Source organism: Dipodomys merriami, unplaced genomic scaffold (assembly GCF_024711535.1).
Source record: "Dipodomys merriami isolate MVZ:Mamm:240054 unplaced genomic scaffold, mDipMer1.0.p SCAF_17, whole genome shotgun sequence".
NCBI classification, from domain to species: Eukaryota; Metazoa; Chordata; class Mammalia; order Rodentia; family Heteromyidae; genus Dipodomys; species Dipodomys merriami.
The window spans coordinates 11997038-12021600 of record NW_027203048.1 but is presented as its reverse complement, the minus strand read 5'-3'; the positions used below and the strand labels follow the sequence as shown (position 1 = coordinate 12021600).

General features: G+C 42.5%; 1 protein-coding gene across 1 annotated transcript in view; it reads left to right on the top strand.

Annotated features, from left to right (window-relative positions):
- Positions 1–24563, top strand: part of Alk (ALK receptor tyrosine kinase) — a 713950-nt gene that overhangs the window by 205503 nt on the left and 483884 nt on the right. Inside the window, exons 2-3 of the mRNA XM_070025303.1 lie at positions 2185–2304; positions 20944–21108. Of these exons, the coding sequence (XP_069881404.1) occupies positions 2185–2304; positions 20944–21108 (285 nt within the window). The remainder of the gene's footprint in view (positions 1–2184; positions 2305–20943; positions 21109–24563) is intronic.

Below are 24563 nucleotides of genomic sequence, written 5' to 3'. Positions count from 1 at the left end.
TGGAGTAGCAAGTCAGCTCGCTCATGGTAGAACATGGCCTCTTGGTAGTAGGCCAACCTGAGTTCAAGTCTAGATTCCATCACTGGCCCCAGTCAATCTCACTGTAAAATAGAGACATTGCTGCCTGTGTTTGAGAGTCACTGGGAACATGGTGTGACATTATGTGAGCAAAGGGTCTAGCCTGCGCATGCAAAGCTGAGAAGAAATTCTGGTTCCCTTTGTCCCTCTTTCTCTCATTCAGTCTTGCTACACATGAATCCACTGAACAGAACTAATTCTCAAACCCTTCCCCCCTTTTTTTAACAGCAAAAGCTGTGCCTGTCATAAAACATTAGCAAATAGTGATTGAGTTTGGGGATTTTCTGAGAACTGTATAAGAGCAGGCAGCGGGTGCTCATTTGATTTGTAGATATATTGAAATGACTTTTCAACCACAAAAAAACTCACTTGAGGTACTGTTAAAGAAGGGCCTAATGCTGCTTGGCTCTTTTCTCTCAACCCTTCTTTTCTCTCATGCAAATCAGAAACATTAATCCTCTGTGGATCCCTGGCCTCTTGGATATGAGAAAACCCATAACCTAGCTTTTTTTTTCCATCCTAAAAGTAACGTAATTGTCAAGTGCTCATAACTACTGAGCGCAATTTCAGCCCTCTCATTGATAAGGCAATAACCCAAGCAAACAACATTAGGTGAAGTTATAAGTGTAAAGTGCAAAAATGGAAGCATTATTTGGATGAAGATGAATTGAAGCTCTTCTCAAAGCTGTGTATGTTCTTAAGGCAGAATAGACTTTGGATAGAGTTACTAGACCAAGCCAGTATGTCGCCTGCATTCTAGTTCATCTTCCAGAGATCCTTGGCATAGACCTTGGCCACAATATTCAGACTTCTTTCCTTTTATTTTTGGTGAGAACTGGGGCTTGAACTAAGGGTCTTAAGCTCTCCCTCAGCTTTTATACTCAAGGATGAGTTAAGCCTTGAGTTAAGCCACATCTCCATTTCTAGATTTTTGCCTTTTTTCTTTTGCCAGTCCTGGGGCTTGAGCTCAGGGCCTCAGTACTGTCCCTGAGCTTCTTTTGCTCAAGGCTAGCACTCTACCACTTTAACCACAGTGCCACCTCTGGCTCTTTCTGTTTATATGGTTCTGAGGAGTCCAACCCAGGGATTCATCCATTATAGGTAAGCACTCTACCACTAAGCCACAATCCCAGCCCTAGTTAATTGTCGATAAGAGTCTTAAATTTATCTGCCAAAGCTGGCTTCAACCTGTGCTCCTCACATCTCAGCCTCCTGAATTAACAGGATAACATGAGGGAGTCACTTGTACCCAGCTAATATTCAGACATCGCAATACTGAGGTCAACTTACTTTACTAACGTCTCAGTTCTTTATTCTATAGCTTTCTGATGGAAGTCATGAAAGCACCAGGAACTTTCTCCCAGGATTGAAATTGATATCTATGAGATTCATCTTCCTTGGCTTGGGAGAGATGGGGACAATGAGGAAAGAGGGGACACTGATCAAGATGCATTTTACTCACAAACTGAAATGCTGGTTGAAAACCCTTTGCACAAGTACTTAAGGATAATAATAAAATTTTAGTTTTAAATTTGAAGGGAAGAATAAAAGTTCTCTCCTATGTGGAAGCTAGTACTAATTTATAAATGTACAAGTAAACATATACAGGGTTGTATGCATGTGCACACAAATGCACTAACTGAAGTGTGGTATTTACAGGGGATAATTCAAATGGTGTCATTCTTCAGGAAAACAAACTTATAGCTTAACAAAATGAATATCAGGAAACTGGCACTTGAAAGGTGTGAGGGGCAAGTCAAGAGGCAGGGAGTAGACAAATAAAGAAAGGGTGGCAGGGGGAGAAGGCAGTCCTAATATTCAATGCTTATCCTACAAAGTTAAGAAAATCGAGGGGAGGGATTGGGTTGGGAGGAAAGGGAGAAAACAAGGAAAGGGGTTTATGCATCTACCATGATGCATTGTTTTCATAAATTTCATAATTTGTTTTCATAATTTGTTGAATGATAACTCCTTTGTACAATTACTTAAAGATAATAAAAACATATTTTAAAATACATACATATGTGTATCTTTAAGAATTGCACAAAACAAATACAAGAAAACAAGACTCATTCTAAAAACCTGAATTTGTGTTTTTGTGTCCAGGTCACAGGCCCTTAGAGTCATCAACAAACATGCCTTCTCCTTCACCTAATAATTTTGTGTGGAATCTGACCTGGACAATGAAAGATTCCTTCCCTTTCCTGTCTCATCGCAGTCGATATGGTGAGTACATTTTTGATACTTATTTTTGTGCTGCACCATTGCTACCTCATAATTAAGGAAGCTATGAATTTCAGTTTGTAATTAATGGTGTTCTAGGGATCCCTTGACCCCTCTAAATGCAACAGAGGTATTGCTGTGCTTCCCGTACTCCCCCCTTTACCCTCTCCCCCCCGCCGCCGCCCAGAGCATCACAGCTAAGCCATTCCAGCTGCATTTGGTACAGTGGAGAAAGCTAAGTGCTTGGCTGTGGCCATATCTGATCCCCAGCCTTTACAATGCATGGAATTCCTGGCACACCCTCCTATTCCATACAGTGCCTATTTACACTGTAACTCTAAATTCCCTATTATGCTCTCTAAAGTGGGAATTTTTTTTTATAAGGGTCACAAGTCTTCCAGAGCCCCTCCAGTAATTGCCTTACTTTGGGGGGTAGTTTCTTAATAGTTTCTCACACATGGTATATGATATTGTCTCTGATGATCTGATTCTGTGACAGGCTCAGAAGTAAGGAGAGCAGGTGTCATTCTCATTTTTACAGAGGTGGAATGTGAGATGAGTAGATGCTCACAGAGTGAGCTGTCCAGCTAGGATTCCTCTAAGTTCACTTTCTCTCCCAGTGGGCCACTTACTCAGCCCACAAGGTGCTGTCCGAGGGACTCTCACAAGGCCACATTTACACCCTGTTCTTATTCTTCCTCTCAGTGCACATAGCAACACATAGCAGTTTGACCTTTGTGGTGGAAAGGGCAGGTTTGGAGGAGAGCCGATAGGGGAACATTTTCCTACTTCTGAGCTTTTCAAAGGTGGGCTTCACAAAGGCAGGTAACTATGCTGTGCATCTTCCCCTCTCTATCTCCTCACTTGGAAGGCTCTCTTAAAACTTGTATCTGATGAACCAATGTAGAAGGCCTCCAGAGATGGAATTCTCTCATCAGGCCTGATTCAATTATATATTTATGAACCCAGCATAGGCACTAAGTTCTAGATTCCCTTCTGGGCATATTTACCTATTCCTGCTATTCAATATCTGCCCCAGGGCCTGAGCTATTTAAAATGCAGCTAACAGAGATGTTCTAAAAGCTCCAGTCTGAAGCCTGCTGCCCCTCATCTATAACACATTTAGTTTTGGTTCACATTAATGGTACCTTTCATTTCAAACTAAAAAAAAATAAAATGCACCAGAAACCCAAGGGTATTATAGGATTATACTCTGTGTTGGGATGGTTTTTCCTAACTTCTAAGCCTCCCAGAGGGAGAGAAGGATCAGTGGTTGTCAGGAGATGCCAGATAAGAATTACTTCTTGATTTCATGTAAGCCAGACACTGAGTGTCATTTTATGATAAGGCCAAGTGTCTATAAATAATTGAAATCTGGTCCTTTGTATCATGAATGCCTTGTAACCAGATTTGTAATACAACTGGTCTGCAGATAACACTTTGAGTTTGCTCTCAAAGTCATTTAGTCTCTCTGTAGGACAACTTTTTATAAAAGGTAGAATGTCCATAAAAGGTAGTTCTACCTCCTGCATACCACAGAGCATGATAGAGCTGTTCCCTATGGAGCATCTTGAGAGACGTTACAGATTAAAAGGAGAAAACCACAGGAGTTTGCTAAGCCCCTACTTAGCCTGCTGCTGTGCTTGGTAAATCTACTTCATCTCTCTAAGCCTCACCTTCCTTATCTATAAAAGGAGGATGAAGTGTCAGGCTACTTTGGGGTAAAGGGAGAAGAATTTTTGTTGTTGTTGTTGGTCATGGGGCTTGAATTCAGGGCCTGGGCACTGTCCCTGAGCTTTTTCACTCAAGGGTAGTAGTTCTACCACTTTGAGCCACAGTGCCACTTATGATTTTCTGGTGGTTAATTGGAGATAAGAGTCTCATGGACTTTGCTGCCTGGTCTGGCTTTGAACCATTATCCTCAGATCTCAGTCTCCTGAGTACCTAGGATTACAGGTGTGAGCCACCAACACTTGGCTTATGAGAGAAGATTTCATGTTTTCTAAGATCCTCTTCCTGTGGCCTACAACCTCATAATCTTACTTCTTGGTAGAGAAAACCTGAACCATTGGTCAATTATTGCCAAAATATTGGTCAGGACTGTCAAAGTAAGTAAACATGATTGGTATTGATTCATAGGAATGAAGAGCTAATTCTTGATTGGTGACACCCTCACTAAGTAGAGAGATAGTCTCAGACCCTTTTCATCTTCCCACCATATTTAATTCAATTAAGAGTTATGAGGACACCATCACCACCACTACCACCTCTACTTCTGCAGGCCTGTTCCCATGCCAGGTTCACTCAAAGATGGGTAACATTTGGCTCTGATTTCTTGGAGTTCATAGTCCAGACAACTAGATCTCAAGGAGGCTAGCTAGGCCCTTTTCCATGAAATATGGACTCACTGGGGTTGGGGTAGGAGTGTGGTATCTCAAAGCCTAGACATTGAGGATTCACCCTAAAACCTACTACATTCCACTCTAAAGGAAGAGTTAAAAGCAAGATTCCCCTCCCCTTCCGGGTGTTTATGGGGCTAAGCTTACAATGTCTATGAACTGAAGAGGCCAGCAGGCTCACGGGTGATAAATCCGTACCTTTCAGCTGCCAGGTAAGACATTTTAAGAAATGTTAACAACTACATTAATTTTAAGACCTCAAACTTGGTCGGAGAAATTTAACTGGAAAATTGACGCCTGAAGGGATAGTTCTTCAGACAGAGAGAGACGTCATCCAAATTTGGCAAGTCCTCAGTGGAACTTCATGCTTGGCTGCCTGTCTTCTCCTGTGTGCTTGTGAGGCTGGTGAGGCTGGTATGAGTAGCAACCCAATCACAGGTGTCACAATGGACAGACTGGTCCTCTCTCAGGCAAGCTGTCTACCCTGAACTAAGAGGGTATTTTTTTTTTTTGCCAGTGTTTTATTAGAAGAGACGAGGTGGAGAGAGGCTAATAAGATTTACTCACCCCCAGCCTGTAATTATCTGCTTGAGGAAAAAGTTTGACCTACCTTTTTGAAGGCTCCCCATATTTCTTCTAATTTACGTCGGGGCCTTTTATGTTGTGTGAAATATATTCTCTTCAGTGGCATTGGATATCAGATTCCAGCTCTTTGTCACATAAGTTTTGAGAGTCCACTAATTTTATCATCAGGATTCAGGAAGCTAAACGCTCCTCCCTTAGGGCTTTGAAAAGGGGGAACACATCTAAAGAAATACTTTTCTTTTGGTTTCATTTTTTTCCTTTTATCATCAGCACTGATGTCTTTAGACTTATTTATAGGTGTCTCAAAGCATTAGGCCCTAACTGCCCACTCAGATACATTGGGTTCCATTGGGTAACGTTAGGTGCCCAGAGACAGGAAAGGTGGGGCAGGTCAGGAAAACCAGTTTTGATCACTTTTGAGTTCTAGAGCCATGGAGTCATTGTCTTCTCCCCTGATTTTAACTTTATTTGCCCAATCTAGGTATAGGACAATCAGATTGGTACTTTAAACAGAACCACAAAAAATTCTGCCTCAGATAAGCAGGAAAAGGGAGATTTTCATTTGTTTTAAAAAAAAAGTATTCTCCTTTGCAAACCCCTATTCTGCATTCTTTGTGTACTTAAGTTCTATTACAAAATTGCAGTGGTGGCAATTCTATTACATTCCATGTTTACAAAAATGTGTCTTTGAGAATAAAAGGAGTTTATTAATGGGCCCTCAACCTACAGTGCAGGTGCACACTCTCTGACCCTGAGCTGAACACTTATCACATTGTAAGATTATTTCAAAAGATGAATTTGTCTTCCTGGAGAACATCCCACCTCAATGCAAGAGTTTGAGTTTGGACTAAGTGATAGGCCTGGTATTCAAGGCCTTGAGTCGCTGTGGGACTAAGACTTGCTATTCCCAAATTGAGACCATTCTAGACAGGCTAGTAAATTTATTTCTTCCTTAACATGGGAGTTGGGCACTGATGGTCATCTCAGGTACTTTCCCATCTTTTTTCCCTTCCCATGAGGCTGTCTTATGACTTGAATTATGTCTTTCTGAAAGATATGTTAAGGTCCTAATACTCCAGGACCTATGAGTGAGATAATTTTTGCAAATGTAATAAAAATAAGTAGCACAATATTTGATTAGCATAGGCCCTAATCTCATGTGACTGGTATATTTTATAAGAAGGGAAAATGGAAATGTAGGCAAATTTAGGGCAGACACTTGGTGACCATAGAATAGGAGATTTACAGTAGAAACACCAAGGCTGTTGGCAACACTAGCAGCTAAGAGAAAGACCCTTCTCCAGAGTGTGGGAGGCAGTGTGGTCCTGACCACATCTTGTTACCTATGTATAACCTCCAGAACAGAGGGGAGATACATTTCTGTTATTTAAGCTACTCAGTTTGTTATCCATTCAAACCATTGTCCCTCTAACCTCCCAGTGTCCAGAACACGGACTCCTGCACAATAAAGCAATCCTCCCCACACTGGAGTGTAACAAAGCCATTGTTGCTGGGCTTTGAATAAAAGTTCTATTAAAACTGTGCCTACTTTCTAGTCCATGGAGACTCATCCAATTTCGGGGCTGGTGCTTTTGCAAAGAAAATTAAACTTTCTAATTATTTTTCCTGGTGTTTCCACCCCTCCACCCTCAACCCCATCCTGCTAATATATCAATTTCTTTGATTGAAAAGCGTGGGCAAATTAAATATCTCTTTCTCTCAAAGAAAAGTCAACCTAACATAGAATCAAAACTGGAAAACAAAAGGTCCTTTAACCTCCCCCTGGGATATGCCTCATAGCTTCCTGGCAGGAAGTCAGTTTGATCACATTTTTGAAATTACATATTTAATGGATCTGGCCATGACCAGCTATTCTGGTCCCTCTGGAACCTGGTGTGAGTGAAAAGCAGTTCCCAGCCTCCCTTGTGGTTGTCAGGACTACGAGTAGCCTTAACAACTTCTTTGTCCCCAACAAGCCAGGTACTTTATACTATTTCACTGAGCTCAGAAGTCAAATTCTTTCCTAGCTCATGCATCTGATTATACCTATGACTGAGAAGGCAAAAAGCCTCTCAGCAAAAGGCATCTTAGGCACAGGGACCACACCTGTCACCTCAAGAGTCATTCACCTGCTGGGAACAGATGAACTCAACCCATGGAAATTCAATCAAAAACAGTTGGCTTAGAAAAGACATGTGTAAAAATGTCGCTCTTGGTCAGATATCATTAAAATAAAGATGCATTCGATAATGATGACCAGTTTTTCCTCTGTTAATGGTAAGTTGAGTGAGGAGAGGCAGAAAAGAAACAGACTAGAATCAAAAAGAATAAGAGAATGTTGACCAACTGACAGAATGATGAAAAAGCAAGTTAGAGATCCATTAAAAATAATTGTCACAGAAGCTGGGTGCTGGTAGGCTCATGCCTGGAATCCTAGCTACTCAGGAGGCTGAGATATGAGAATTGCCATTGGAAGCTATCTCGGGCAAGAAAGGCTATAAAACTGTCTCCAACAAACTACTCAGAAAAAAGCTACAATTGATGTTGTAGCTTAAATGGTAGAGTGCTAGCCTTGAGAAAAAGCTCAGGGACAGTGCCTACACCCTGAGTCCAAGTCCCAGAGCCTGCACACACACACACACAGACACACCACACACACACACATACACACACACACACACACACACACGCATGCACACACACGCATGCACACACGCATGCACCAACTTATTCTCATAGATAGACACTGACAAAGGAAAAGAGAGACAGTGGATTAGAAAGACCGAAACAAAAATACACTTGCAGAAAAAGAGAAAGATACAAATAAATGTGGAAAGAGTGACATTAGAAAAGATCAAGTGGAATGGGAAGGATGGAGACAGAGACTTCAACAGATCAGATTGGACTTTAATCAGCGCTGAAGAGGGCATCGGGTAACACCAAACAGAGTCAGAGATACAAGGGGCACTGACAGCAGGGAGTTTCAGGGTTAAGTAAGACCAAATAAGGAAGCTGTTGGATTGGGCTGCTGGTCAGCAGCAGCAGCAGAAGGTAGCACTAGGGACAACCTGTACTTTCAGATAGGTCCAGGGATGGGGTTCTTCCGAATCGTTCCCAGGTAGGGAACCCAAAGTTGGGTCTTTTTGATAACCAAGGAGTGATATCTTTGGCATGAGTAAGGCCTTAAGCCATGTAGGCAGAATGGTGCCCATTAGTTATCTATAGCTGTCTTGTCTGTCCATGTATTTTCTTTCCTGGTTAATGTGATTTTAACTCTCACATCTTGGCCATATCACTTACTCATGCTAACTTCAGACTTGACCACTCTTTTGAGGGTCCTTCCTGCATCCCTGCCTGTCTACATTACTTTCTTCTCTTGACTGGCTACTAACATTCATTGTGCACCAGCTATATGCTTGATGGTATTCTAAAATAGGATATACTCTATTCCCTCAAAGAATGCTCAAGAGATTCATGCCTGCTCTATTACACAGGAACAGAGTCATGCTGAATGTTCTCTGAAACTCAGAGAGGGAAGGAGGCAGAATATAGGTAGTGGAGATGGGCCATGGACTCTGGGAGCAGATACCACTGATAAAGGCACTCTGGACAGAGAGGATGTATGCACAATGGCATGTGTAAGACCAGGTCAAGCTCTGAACAAAGTATATAGGACCTGGGAGGGAGCAGCAGGAGCAATGCTAGGGAAATCAGTAGCTTTGGGTGCATACCCAGGGTTAGGTTATAGGAAAGCCTCTGGATACAGAGTACTCCTTGAAAGGTTATTCAAGAGCTCCAGCTTGAGTACTTCAGTGGGTAGAGTTGCCATTGACTGATGCAGAGAAGTCAAGAAACATTTAGCCAGTAGAGGTGGAACCAAAATATCTAGAGGAAGAAGAGCAGGTGATGAGATTCATATTGAACAAATGAGACAGGGACTGGGGGAGGGGACAGGGGACAGTCAGCATCAAGATTGAAACTGAAGCCGGTGATTGGAGTGTGAAAACCCAGAGATTTGTGATAGTTCATGTGAGAAGATAAAGATATTGAAGAGAAAAGAGAATTAGGAGATGGTAGAGGCACAATAACTAGAGAATAAAGAATTTTCATATGAAGGAATCATCCACTATTAGTTCTGAAGCTGTCTGGGGATGAAGTGGAGCAAAGATGGTAACAGGGTCTTTTTTCCCCCTGCGAATATCTCCTTCCCTCCATATTTCTTACTTTCTTATTCTACTCTGTCCACACTTGGTGTGTTTTTCCTTTCCTTGAGCTCATCTGTCTGCAAAGCTCCCCTTAAGGTGCTTTCTAGATCACAGAGATCTTTCTGAGTGCCAAGGCTACCCTAATCTTTCTCCTTGGGATTCTCTTGATTCCACTAGGATGGTATGATCCCCTTTTGAAACCTAGAGAGATTCTAAATTGCATTATATCCTGGACATCCATATTCTCCAAGAATCCTTCCTTGGTGATCTCAGCCTCAAGAGACCAGGCCATTTCTTGCTGTTTCTTTTCAACCAAATCAATTTCCTCATTTGTAGTTTTAGTAGTCATCCAAGAATAAACTAAGTCACTTGATAAAGTAATCATGTGTGAGTCTACTTTGCCCAAATGAAAGTCAGAGAACATGCTGAATGTCCCTTTCATGAATTTACCTGTCTATGTTACATTTGCTCATTTAATGAGTATCTACAGTTTGAGAAGCTCTTTGTTCCTAAGTTGCACTTTCATCACAGGTCTAAGATAGATCCAAAATTTCCACTAGGCAAATGCTTCATAAATATTGCTTGAGTGATTGTGTTTGTATTTGGGTAATTACCCCCACACTCCAATTCATCCTGAGGAGAGAGATTCCTTCTGGGTCTGAAAAACATTGATACTGGCTAGGAATATTTATTCCATTTTGTTCTCAGGTTTTCTGAGAACAATACCTACTAGTAAAGTTCATTCCATTTTTGTAAAGCTTGGAATGCCTGTCAGATTTTTTTGGATCCTATAAGTAATCATGGTAAGCTTTAACCCCTAAGCCCGACAAGCCAGGAAGTTGGCACTCACATTATTCCCCCAGGTTCTCACAGAACAGGCTAATATAATGGTTCTCCCCAGCATTCCGCACCTCTGACCTCATGCTGTTCCTGCATCCCAGGTCTTGTGGTGCTAGAGCATCACTCTTTCAAGATTATATAGAGGTCAAGGAATTCATATATTGTTCCCTTTTGCTTTCATAGTACTTACCTTAGGGTAATGTGCTCTGTCACATTCTCAATAAATACACACTAGATTGTGATACTTGCCGAACAACCCAGAGGCAAACTAGGAGATGACTCGGGTTTCTCAGTTCCCAACCTAGAGCTTTCCAGCCCCTGGGACTCTGTGTTTTAGTGAAGAATAAGGGGATATTGCCATCAACTTCCTTATTTTGAGGTCATATTAGCTGGTTTCAGGAAAGGAAAGTGTCTAAGAGAAGTAGAGCTCCTAGGTTGGGCTTAACTTTGGTGTAGAATTCAAAACTGATTTTTTTAAAAACAAATTCAGGCAGGCTTAATTTTTTCTGTCTCTCATTTCAATCTAAAGAAGCATTTCCGTAGGCATGAGTGAACTGAGGAATTTGTGTTTTGACAGCTTTGGGACAGCTGAGATATTGTACATAGAGCATTTCTTACCACCCTAGAAAGACATGTGTCCAAAACATATGCAGGTGAATGACTGACCAAGGGTGAGAGAAATGGGAGGAAGTCCTCTTAAAATGAAATATTTTGTCAAGAGCAAGCTCAGATACAAAACTAAATGTCAGAAGAGACCTCAGATTAACAGAGCTCTAGCCAAAGCCCACTAGAATAATTTGGTTTGTGAAAAATTCATAGACATTGTGATCTGTCAGAGGCCATGGCTGTCTGGTCAAATAACTTTATATTCCAAGTGGGGAAATAAGGGCCCAGAGATGTCAGTGTTGAAGAACACTGGGCCCCAGGACTAGTGGCAGAGTGGAGATTCTGACCTTGGCCTTCTGTTTGCCAGAGCTCACCCCTTGCTTCTTTGTAGCAGCAGCATAAGTGATGGTTCATATTCCTCTGAATGCCTGAACTCACAGTGGTCCTTTACACATCAGCTCAGCTCTTGCTTTACTTCTCCCATTATCTGAATATCTTGGGTCTCTAGAAGCACAATAGAGTCATGCTGACCAGAGGATTGCTTCAGTTCAGGCCCAATACCTTTATGATGGGCACGAACATATTGCCAGGATCAGTCCAGTTGCCTCATAGTCACCTGGAAAGCATCAGAAACTACATTCTGGAGATCACTGAACTAAAGACTGAATTTGGCAGCCATAGATCTTAGTTCACTGCCTATTAAGGCCTCTTGTGTAATATCCTCACTAACAGCCTCCCAGCGTCAACCTGAAGGCAAAGCACAGACTGATGATGAAAAGAAACTCACCTGGGCCCCCAGCTCTGACACCTGTGAGTTTTATTACTTTGAATTGCTTTCTTACTCCACTTAGTTTTGTTGGTCATCATGATTCCCAGTGACAGCTTTGTGGTGAGGGCTGTGAGGACACAATCCACGGCATGGGTATTGCACTAATAGTTTTGAAGGTGGGATGAGGCCTACCTATTACAGTGAGAACCAACAGTCTGGTGTCAGGGATATAGTTTGTGAGATGCGTTTTGTTTAAAACTTGTTTAAACCCCTGGTCGTGCCCCATAGAACCTGAAAGCATTTTTATCTTTAGCCATAATACTACCTGCATAGTCTAGCTTAAAAATACACACAATCATACTAAGTAATATTACCTCCTTCCTGCCTCAAATCTTTTTTTTTTTTTTTTTTTTTTTGCTCTCTGCATGCCGTGAATGATCTTTTTTTATAGTACCAGGATTGAGCCAGGGTCTCACACCTGTTAGATCCATGCTATACCACGGAGCCACATCCCTAGCCATCAAGTAATTCATATTCCTTCCCCAAATCTCAGTACACTTCCTAGCTGAACTCTTAGTATCTGTCAAAATCTTTTCACCCTTCAAGATGAAGTCCAGAAGCTTCCTTGTTGGATATTCTTGTACTCTCACTAGGTCTTCTTACTCTAAGATCTTGTTAAACCTGGGTAAGCCCTTCCCCCCAGTTGGACTGGGAGTCCCTGATGGGCAGAGTCCATGATTATATAGCCTGTTGTCTTCAAGATTGTCATAGGGAGGAAGCTTATGATTATATGCAACACCCAGCAGATCCTTTCTCTTCAGAAACAGGAGGGTGAGCAGGGAGGCCATTTTACTTAGTCTCTGTCTCCACGGGCCATCAGCTGCCTCCTGTTGTCATGGGTGCTACATAGCTCAGGGATCTTTTCCAGTGTTGGTTCAGAAATCTCATGTAGACAGATCCCTTTCAGAGACATTTAATATTTAGCTGTGGAACAAGCTACAAAGGTTTCCACCATGTCCTACTCAAGATCCCTCTCTAAACACACACACACACACACACACACACACACACACACACACACACACACACACACACACACACACACACACACACACACACACACACACACACACACACACACACACACACACACACACACACGCTGAATGCTTTCTGAAAAACTGCAAGGAGAGCTCTGGAATGAGAGAACCCTAATTGGGTTCTGGTCTCAGCTCTCTCAGTTCTTCAGATCCAAGGCATGTGACCTTGGCCAAGTCAATTTACCTTTTGGAACTCCAGTTTCCCCCAAGGAGGAGGCTGGGCTAGTTAACTTCAGAATGCCTGCAGTCTTTATTGCTGTCATTATTCTGCTCTGAGGTTCAGAGAAGGTTTGCACATGTCTATCTGTAACATAGACACACTCAAGAGAAGTGAGAACTGAGCTTTCTGTGCCCATCTTCCTCCATTGTGTGCACCCATGCACACGTACCTCCTGCTCCCAAGGCTGTGTTTGTGTAATTGATTGATTGAAGGAGACTCGGCCCTTCTTCATTGCAGCTTGATTATAAGTGAGTCAAACAGATGTCTTGAACTGGGTGATTGGTTCACAGATGTATTACAGGGAGCAGGATGATGGGCAGGAAGTAAATGATTTCAAATTCTGGGGACCCATGACAAATGAATAGTGGTTGTGGTGGAGGTGGACAGGGACCAGGTTTGGTACTTAGTGTTATGAAGTGAATGACCAGATGTTGTTGGCAGCTGGTGGATTAATAACAGAGGTGACTTGTGGGCTAAGTGTTCCTGTAGGAGATTATCCTGAGAAGGAGAATAGCAGTTCTAAATCATCCAGGCTGGGTTGGAAGTAAAGACTCCTGGGTTCTTGCCCACCAGCTGGCTAGAGCCAAGGTAGAGAACTTGTTTTGATCACTTTGTTCAAAAGAGGCAATTAGTCTTAGAATGACAGAGAGAGGAAAAGACCTGACCATCTTTCTTTCCCCCTACCATTTCCTCTACTTCATATTGAGGATGCTGAATCTATAAAGAATAACTGGCTTACATGAAGTTGTATCAAAGGTCCAGAGTTAGAATCCAGATCATCTCAACTGAGGTCTTCCAAAGGGATACTAGAATAGAACCTCCCAAAGGAAAGAATGAATAAGATGCATAATGTCATCACTTTTGCTTTGACCCCTCTGACTTGGAGCCTTCAAGGTTGGACACCTACCTCTTAATGCCTCTTCTCCAATTTCTGACCTGTGTCCACTTGAAGAATAATAGCATTGACAGCCGCTATTAAATATGGCGAAGCTGTGTGCATACCAACTTGCTTGGTGCTCATTGTGTGCGATTGCATTTCATCTTTCTCACAAGTCCTTCAGATGGCCTCTATGCAAATCCTCATTTTACAATGATGTATTCATCTAATTACACATATATTGCCTCCCCAGACATCTTTGTACCACATCCCTAACTCCCAGAGATGTTGATTAAAAAAAAAAAAACAGGGAAAGAGGAGAGGGAACACCCATTCTAGTCAGCATCTCTTTAGATTCTGTAAGTCTATTCAGTGATAAATCTAAGGCATAGTAATTCAGTTATGTATGCAATGTGTCTATATTACAGAACTAAGGTAATGAGAACATCACCTGTATAGTTCAGAAAGCAAGTCAACATTTACTAACTTAGGTAAGCACCATTGCAGATACCATTATTTTTTGTCATCATCATTAGTATTAAAATTCTCCCTGATTCAGTCAGGAGGGAACCAAAACTCTGTGGATAAATGGATTCCCCCAAAGCACAAGGCTAATTGGCCTAGCATTGGGAGGCTTTACAAGAATTCCGGAGTAATCTTCCCTTATACTCCCAGTTCAATGTTTGTTCTCTCACACCCTGACTTTTTCCAGACCTTTTGGCCTATGGACAGACCTGTTCACCAACTGGAAGTTTCCAGTACCCATCAAAAAGCAGTTTGTTGGCAGAGAGATATATCTAGGATAAGAGAACCACAGAGCTACCTCAGGGATTAGTTGAGCCATTTGGTCATTTAGAGATATTTGAAAGCAAGCCATGCATATTCTTGTGAGTTCATTCTAGAAAAAAAATCAGTCTGGATTTTGGAAAAATTTAAATTATTGCTTTGTTTCCTTAACCACAACTTCAGATGATGATGATGATGATGATGATGATGATGATGATGATGATGATGATGATGATGATGATGATGACAATGACGATGATGAGGACAAAGACAGGGTCAAGAAGTGGATTTTAGTTACAATTCTGCAGTATGATCATTGTAGAAAGCCCCTCTATTATCTTTGGCCGCAGTTTCCACATTGTAGTCTCCAAGGTCCCTTTATTCTGAAAATCTACAGTTGTGCAATTTTGAAGAGCTCTTGAGAACAGAAGATGCTGACGTGTGTCTTAGGAACAATGGTAAAGGATCTCGTACAGGTGTGTGTGTGTGTGTGTGTGTGTGTGTGTGAACTCTGATTTTTCAGACTCTATTTAACAAACTGTAGCTTCAAATACAGATGCTTCTAAAGGCCAACTGTGAGTGAATTACCACATATGATTGACACTTTATATGGTTCTTTATTGAATACACAAAGCAGACTTGTCAGAAATACATTGGCATTTGGATATGCCATGAAGCAAACCAGCCTTGCTGGGTGTGTTGGTAAGTGGAGGCTGAAGAAGAGAGAGCTGAAGTTTCCATGCTTCTGACATTCAGCCTGGCTTGGGTCTGGTGCTCCCTGGAGAGGTAGCATTTGGAAAGGCCTTCATAGCCTGGATAAAGGTCTTTGTGTATGAGAAACTCTGGCCAGTGACATGACCTGGGGTAAACCCTTGCCCTTACCTAGGTCTTTTCCTCTGTCCAAGGGGAGAAATGATTGACCGCAAATATCACTGCTCCTGATTGCAATTATAACTTAAAAACAACATCAGTCTTACCAGGGTATAAGAAAAAAATAGCAGAGCAAGGCACGTCTTTCATCACTCTCTTCAGACTGACAGCTAGACAATCCCACATGAGGACTGTTTCTCATGATAGACATGAATCTGTGTTAAGATCTGGCATGGCTTTGAAAACTCTGAATTGGCCAATGTGTTCTGGGTGTTTCTCCATTTGGAGCACATGGCCCCGTGAGCCCTTTCAGCGGTTCTGTGAAGTTAGTATTATCACTGTAGTGACCCAAGACCCAGAGGAAATGAGTGTCCCACATTGCCCAGCTGACAGGTGGCTGAAGCAGAACCAGATCTAAAGTCCTGTACTCTACTCCTGTGAATCAATCATCATGCTACTAAGATCACTTAATGAATAGGACATATGGGCACAGACATATAAGAAAAGACCATAGGGCTGATTGAGACCATAGACACTGCCATTACCGCCTGAAAAGGCACGAGGCCCAATGTCAGGCTGCCTTCATCCCAGCAGCCTAACAGGAAGTCAGGACAACTAGAAAGAGATAAGCAATTTTAGCAGGAGAATAACGCAGCAGAAATGCACAACTGTGTTGCCAGATCGTAAACTAGTTGTGAGCCTGATAATGTTATATAAGCATTCAGATCTGAGAATCTAGGTGAATGAACTCTTTCATGGACCTCTTCTGACTGCCATCTTTACTTCTCCCATTGGAATTGCAGACCAGACTCGACTTACCTAGGGCATCCAGAAGGAAACCTAGATGGGAACTTTGAATCCCAGGTTTTAATGCAGGTGTAACCTTAAATCCCTAAGCTATGCTACTGGGAATAATAACAGTAGGATCTTGGTAGAGTGTACTCTGAGTCTGTTTTCATCTAGAGTATCCTGAGTCTGACTTGGGAAAAAATGTTAGCAGGGTCTTCGAAAATAGTGAAGGTACCTAATATTTGCAGGTTTGGCTGTGTCAGCCCAGAGGACTCCTGTAGAGCCTGTGACCTCCAGAGAAGGAAGTCAGTGAAGGGAGTGGATATTCCTTGACTTCAAGGTTTCAAACGCAGAAACTAGATAGAGAAGGGAATAGACCTGCTAATCTCCTAAAGATTCTGTGTGCAGCACAGGATCCTGCACTTTCCTACCAAAGACCTCTCCCTTTGTAGCTCTTAGCAGTCTCTCCATGGTCAATCATTTCCAGAAGGTTCCCTTAGCTTATCTTTTGTCCATGAAGAGACTGATGGGAAAGTCCATATCGGTAAGGCTGTGAAAAGTGTGTCTTTCTCTTTCTTTTATATTATTTTTGGTTAAAAAATTATCTTTAAGTGGTTGTACAAAAGAGTTTCCATTTAACAAAGCAGTTTATGAACACAATACATCTTGATCAATGTCACCCCTTTCAACATTCTCACCTATCTTTTATATTTTTAACTGACACATCATAATTGTCTCTTTCTCCTGGCTGTTCTTTTAACGGTCAGATTCTTGCAAACTGAGCGTGCACAATAACCAGGTTGAAATGTAGATTCTCCCTAAGGTGATAGTAGCTGCAAAATGGTCCTTTCTCTGGGAAATATAGACCTGTCCCCTGAGGGCAGTGGGAAAAGCCTTTGTATCAGTGAAAATCCTGTAGGTCAAATAATAACCAAAATATATTTTATAACCTTCTTATACATTTTCCTTTTGCTTACTCTTTGACCCTGGGTTGAGAGCCGTGGTCAAGAACTCTTTGTCTGCAGGCTTTATCGAGCCTCAGGTCTGAGTCTAACTGTCCTTCACAGGAGTCCTTTCATCTTTGGCCAGTAGAGTCAAACTTCTAAGCTTCCCCTTCCTTGTCTGCAGAAGGGAAGACATCAACCCCTCCCAGGGTTGTTCTGCAGATTAGATATGGTGATATTAGAAATGGACCTAGCCTAGTCTTTGGCTGTTGGCCAGAGATGTTGAGTGGATATGTCAACCTGCCTCTGCCACTGGGCTGCATAAAGCTGAGCATCTCTGAAGTCCTTCATCCCTCTGAGTCCTATCTATGAAACAGGCTTATAGTCTTTACAGGCCTCGATTCAGTGGAGGGCAAAGGCAAAGAATTCTAGAACCATTTCAGGTCTAGAACCTCCAAGAAGGCTAAAGGAAAAGGAGAATTATCCTGATGCTGTTAGAGAACGTAAGCATGAAGTTTTAGATATTATTGCCTGCAAAGCACTGAGAGTAGCTTGGAAGGAAAAACAAAAACAAAACCCAAAAACTACTCAAACCTGTTGTATGATAAATCAGAATGAAGAAAAGCTCGATTCAATTTCACCCAAAATGAGCAGTAACGTCAAGTACTTTTCCTACCGAAAGCCAGCTTTCACAGCTGTGTTCTGAGTCAAAATTTAAAATCACTTGATGATGGGGCATGTGGATAGCTTGTTTCATTAGCCAGAGTCTGGGGCAAACACAGCTAATTATCAGGATTATCAGACCCTGCAGAGTGTACAGATCCAGAACGGATAATGCTCTGTGCTGGAATTGTATGTTAGGTTGTCTGCTTGTCTAATAAGCACACAGAACATATTTGAAAAGGAGTGTCTGATTTGCCACAACATACTTCTGTCCCAGATATAAATGGGATATCATCATTAGGTGGAGAAGAATAATCAAGGTAGAAGATGCTCCCAGCAGCCAAAAAGGCACCAAGAGTTATCACAAATGGAAGCTGAGCAAGGTGGTAGCCTCTGACGGTTTCCTTCCTGGTCTTCTCACCTATGCATTCAGTAATGTGGATGGTTTTTTTGGTCATTACTTTCCTACTCAAGGCCATTTGTGTTGTTACGGACTTGGAACCAAGTCAGGCTATCAAAACTAGGCACCTAGCTGGGCACTGGTGGCTCACGCCTGTAATCCTAGCTACTCAGGAGGCTGAGATCTGAGGATCGTGGTTCAAAGCCAGCCCAGGCAGGAGAGACCATGAGACTCCTATCTCCAATAAACCACCAGAAAACCAGAAGTGGTGCTGTAGCTCAAGTGGTAGAGTGCTCGCCTTGAGCTGAAGAGCTGAGGGACAGCGCCCAGGCCCAGAGTTCAAGCCCCATGACCGACCAAAAAAAAAAAAAAAACTAGGCACCTAGAAAACCCGTCTTGAAGATGAAAGCAGCCTATGATTCCTGGGGGCCAGTTCTGAAGTCTCGGTTCAGCCCCGAGACAGGTGGACAGTCTTCAGAGACAATAAAATGCATAGGCAGCAAAGCAACATGTCAACTCAAACAGGATGAGACCTACCCCATTTCAGCTTGCCATTATAAAGGTGAATTGTCTGAATCATGAAAGGCCGAGTGGTATTAACCTCAGGACCAGAAAGGGCAGCTCCTGGAGAGAAGTTGGGAACATAAATATCTACCAGCTGCTTGAAGCAGAAAGATACTTAATAGAAGTGTAATTGAAGGATTTTTTTTTTTGTCTTCTCTCCTTACTCAGATTGTTTGGCTAGTGTCAATGGGAAAGAGTTCATTCTCAATGCAGGACAGTGCCATCGGCCTATGGGTGTATCTGGTGATGAGGTGCCTGAGCTAGAATCAGGCCTGCTTTTGGCCCTGGTCTTGGTGATCAGGGGAGTAGCAGCTCCAGAAACAGCTATTATGAAGAACCAGTGCTCATTTGGAGTGAGTACCCATTAGCACTGCTGACTGATTGGATTGACTTATCAAATTAACAATCACCCTTCCTGAAGCAAGGACCTCAGGACCTTAAACAGGTTCAGCAAAGTAGGAATTTTAGAAATCATCTGGTTGTTAGGGGCAGGGAGTGCTGGTAGCTCACACCTGTAATCCTAGCTACTAATTGGGGGTGGGGGGGCCTGAGCTCTGAGGACTGTGGTTGGAAGCCAGCCCAGGCAGGAATGTTTGTGAGATTCTCATCTCCAAATAACCATCAAAAAGCTGGAAGGGGAGTTATGCTCAAATGGTAGAGCACCAGCCTTGGGCAAAAAAAACTAAGTGACAGTGCCTAGGATGTGAGTTCAAGCCTTAGTGCTGGCAAGAAGAAGAAGAAAGAAGAGGAAAAAAAGGAGAAAAGGAAGAGGAGGAAGAGGAAGAGGCAGAAGAGGAGGGAGAAGTGGAGAGGGAGAAGGAGCAGGATAGGGAGAGGGAAAAGGAGAAGGAGAAGGAGAGGAGAGGAGGGAGAGGAAGGAGGGAGCCCTGTAAGGGTTCACTGGGTGCATATTTCTACTCATCTAGCTCACCATCCATTTGTTTTACAGAGGAACAAAATTATAAATGAGGAGTAACTGGCTCAGCCTGGATCCAAACCAAATTCTCCCTCTTTCTGGTTCAATGTTCTGTTCTTTATATCGCATTATCTTTTTTTCCTCATAGCCTCAAGGCTAAGCAGAGCAGATGAAGTAAGAGGTGGTGGAATGAATTACATGTTGGCACATCTCTTAATGCTGCTTCTAGCCATGAGAACCTACCACAGGCAAAGTCTTTCCGCTACCTCAGATAACAGAGCATGAGCAAGGAGGGGAAAGAGAAATTGTCTGTCCTGTGTGCCCTTACAGGGGAAACATGGAATCATTGGGACCTACGGATAATTTTACCCAGAAATGTCCACGAGGAAATGATAAATGACCTGTAGTACAGGTTCTTCCTGCCTGCCTCCCTGGATGTCCTTCCCTGTCACTTTCAGGAGAGAGTAAACCCTGGTCTATTGCCTTGGCCTTCTCTGCTGGTGTAGAGGCCGAGGGGTGGTTTATAGGATGGCAAAACAGGATTGCAGACAAAACTGCAGTTCACTTTGGCTCTGTTTCTTCTGAGTCATGCAGGACAGGACAGGACTAAGATTTCTCCTGGACACTGATGGTTATGGAGACAAAAATGTTTTACTACCATTACTTATGGCAAATGTGAGAACTAGATACTATCATCCTGGACAAATGGGGAAACTGAGGACCATAGAGGTTAATTGGCTTGTCTAGATCTGTGCAGTAGGTAAATGTCAGAGGCAGACACAGGTTGAGAACTAACTGGTTGCTCGGGAAAGCTCTTTTCACTAGCTCTGAGATCCTCTTCTGCCCCCAAGAAGCCTCAAGCATGAGAGCTACTCAGTGTCCTCCTGCTTAACTCTTTTTTTTTATCCCTTTAACCCAGGAAGGACACGATTTCATTACTTAGGATGCTTTTCACCAGTATAGAGCCTGGCTACCTATGGAATGAACACCTGTCCTCCTCCAGGGTAGAACAAAAGCCATTAATGAGATGGCTGAATGCCATTCTTCTGGCCTGGAGAGGTTGCACTTGGGAAGCAGCTTGTTCCATTGACTGTTGGCTATCATTGCAGGTCTGGAGTGCAGCTTTGACTTCCCCTGTGAGCTGGAATATTCTCCTCCACTGCATAGCCTTGGCAACCAGAGCTGGTCTTGGCGCCGTGTGCCCTCTGAGGAGGCCTCCAGCATGGACTTGTTGGATGGACCTGAGGCAGAACGTTCCAAGGAGATGCCCAGAGGTAAGGCTTGAGGCTACTGGAAAGTGTCCTGAGTGAACCAGGACCAGACTGGAAAGGTCATGTCCCTCCTTGAAATCTGTTTTATTTTTGTCCGTTGTGAGGCTTAAACTCAGGGCCTGGTATGGTCCTTGAACTCTTCTGCTCAAGGCTAGCACTCTACCACTTGAGCCACAGCTCCACTTCTGGTTTTCTGGTGATTAATTGGAGATAAGAGTCTCATTGACTATCCTGCCAGGGCTGGCTCAGATATCAGCCTCCTGAGTAGCTAGGATTAGAGGAGTGAGCCACTGGTACCCAGTGAAATTGACTTTTAATATGAAGTGGAGGGGAGAATTTCGATCCAATTTCAAGATCAGCCCAATCTTTTACTATTTTACCAAATAACAGAAATAAGATTTTTCTAACTCTCTTCCATGAAGATTTTTCAAGGCTTATCCATTTGGAAGGGGCTTGCCAGAAAGCATACCTATATGGCACCCAATTGAATTTGAATTTTAGATGAACAGCAAATGATTTTCTTTTTTAGTGTAAGCATGTCACATGCAACAGTCAGTGCATACCTATATTAAATACTATTCTACTTGTTCTGAAAAATTCAAATATGATTGGTGGCCTGCATTTTTATTGGCAATCTTAATTTGGAAGGTACTGTAGAACTGGGTTAAATATTTGTTTCAAAGCCACTCATGAATATTCAAGCTACATGCTTATTTTGCATGGTGTTTCCAGTGGTTCTGAGCTGTTTGTGAACATCCCTTTCTGAGTTTTCAGGGCCTGAGACAGGCTAGACTCTGTATAAGTAGTGATACTTGTTACATATTTATAACTTTTAGAGAAAGATAAGGAAGCATCCAGCCTTCAGGTCTTTCCAAGCCAAACCTTAGGGAGCTCAACTTCTTGAACTCAGAAAACTCTACTGACCCCAAACTGACAGCACAAGTTTCTCGTCTTTATGAAGAAGTTATAACTGAAATGGTAATGGGCTTACTGGACATTCATTCTGAGTTGGATTTTTAATTTTCAAGGCATCCCCTTCCCTGCCCCAAACTGTCTCATTGAATTTAAGATTTAACTGGGAAGAAGGAAAGGTAAGAGAGCTAGGACTCAGACAAAAACAGTGATTGGCTTGAGATCCCAGGGCCTGTGCCTGTGGATCCAGACAAGGGCATGTACCACATCATGTTTCTTTCTCTGTAATAACACCAATGGCCAGAGCTGCTTGGCGGCCATCTTTGGAGGGTGACTGTCTTGGGCGCATACAATTGGAGAGTTTTTCAGAGAAGCTGATAGAGGTGGCATAGAAGTAACAATGCTCTCGGGCTGAGGACGCATCAGCCTTGAATTGTGAGGCATTCTTCTCTGTTATGTGTTCCACCAGCCAACCTCTTCTGCTTTTAGGACACTCTTGAGATTGCCTAATGCTGATTTATATTTTAAGCCATTTTCACTTGGGTGCCAATGTCTGATGTATATTATGATTTTGATTGTGATTGTGATTGTGTGTGTGTGTGTGTGTGTATGTGTGTGTGTGTGCGTGACTGAGAGAGAGAGTGAATATGATATGGGTGAGAGGCTCTAACCCAAGAATGCATGCATCAGACTCTTCCAATGAAGTTATAGAAAGTACTGCCTCGCTCCCACCTTGAGCCAAGGAATAGACATATTTTACATGTTTATCTCTCATGTATACATGGATTAAAGATACAGTTGATCCACACCTATCTTCTTAACACCAAGGGTAAAAATGTGAATGCTGTCAATTTCTTCACAGATACCTGCTGTCACCTAGGCCCTCATAGATACCCACAATCTGCATTTACATTTCTTTATCATCCTACATAGATAGCCCCGAATGTATTGATAAGTCTGCAAGCTATTCACAAAAATGGAATCACACTGTCATTTTAGAATTTGCTCATTTTGATACATGTAGCTGTGGTACCATATTGAATCTATTTCACAAAAATATCAAAAATCCTCTCTTCCACTGGCATTGGACATTTGGGATGCTCAAGATTTTATTTTTTGTTTTGTTTTTGTTCATCATCAAAAGCATTGTCTGTTGTGATGACCGGTAAGCACTTTGGAAGTCTCCTGGCACACCTCTGCCAGAGTTTCTGAAGGACAGTTAACTAAGAAGGAAAAAACTAGTTGAGCAGTGTGGCACAGCACCAGTTTCCAGGTAATGCTGACTTATTTCCAACTTGTGCTCTCCCATTCGCGATGATGTCAGTGCTTCTGATCTCATGACTTCATGTCCTCACCAACCACAGGTGTTGCCAGGCTATCATTTTTTTTCTGTTGGGTGGGTGAAATGCAGTAGTACTTTGCCATTTCTATTCCCATGGGATTATTTGGGTTTGTTTTTCTTTTTAATGTTTCTCAGGTGATTCTGAGGCTGCTAATACTGTGGATGAACTACCTTCCAGATTTCCTCTTATTCACCCACCCTTAGCAATGTCTGGATTGTATCACTTGGCATCTCGAAACATGCAAATTTGAAAAAAGTATATAATCAAGAATGTGGTCTTGATTTTAGTTGAACGAGATCAAGAGGGCCAGGGCTAGGTATGGAGTCTCAGTTCTTTAATCACAGCTATTTAGAAGGTAGAGGTGGAAGGGTTGTGGTTCAAGGCTAGACTGGGCAAAAGTTAGACCCTATGTCAAAAAGCAAGCTCAGTATAATGGTTCAACCTTATAACCCCAGGTATTCAGGAAGTGAGATGAGAAGATCACCATCCAAAGCTGGGTGAGTCAAAAGCACAAGCCCTTAATGAAAAATGATGGTCTGATATTGTGGCTTAAAGAGTAACATTTGCCTTGCCAAAAAACAAAAACAAAAAAATCCCTCAAGGTCCTGAGTTCAAATCCCAGTACTTCCAATTAAAGAGAGAAAGATGACATGTGAGTTCCACAGACTTTGTAAAGTAGAGCAATTTCAGTCTGAGAGTTGGCGCTTTTTAAATTTTTTAAAGAGTACTTATAAATTGTGCACTGCCACTCTCTGACCTGCTTCTTGTTCTCCACCTTCTCCCTGGTGACCTCTGGCGCATGCGTGTTACACTGAGTGCTGCAAAAAAGCAAAGTGAGAGCAGAAGAGGGAAGGAAGCGAAAGGAAATGTTCATTTCCCAACGTTCCCTAGGATGAAAACATCGATGTCTTTGTGATTTTATGAAGCTTGATCCTCAAGGCTCAGGGCAGGCACGGAATGCAAAAGTTCTCCCATTCGATGAGGCAGTCAGGGTTGGAATACTCAATTTTTAGGTCCATAGTGTCCACATCCATCTCTCTACAAAGCTACTGCTTACCCTGTGTGATAGTGTCACTGTCCCCAAGGATGCAGCAGTGGTGAGAAAAGCCACCAAAGGTGGCTGTGCTTGCCCAAGTGCTTTAGTGAGCAATCACACCCCAACATAACATGGGGGAATTGCTCCATGGCCAGAAACTTATATTT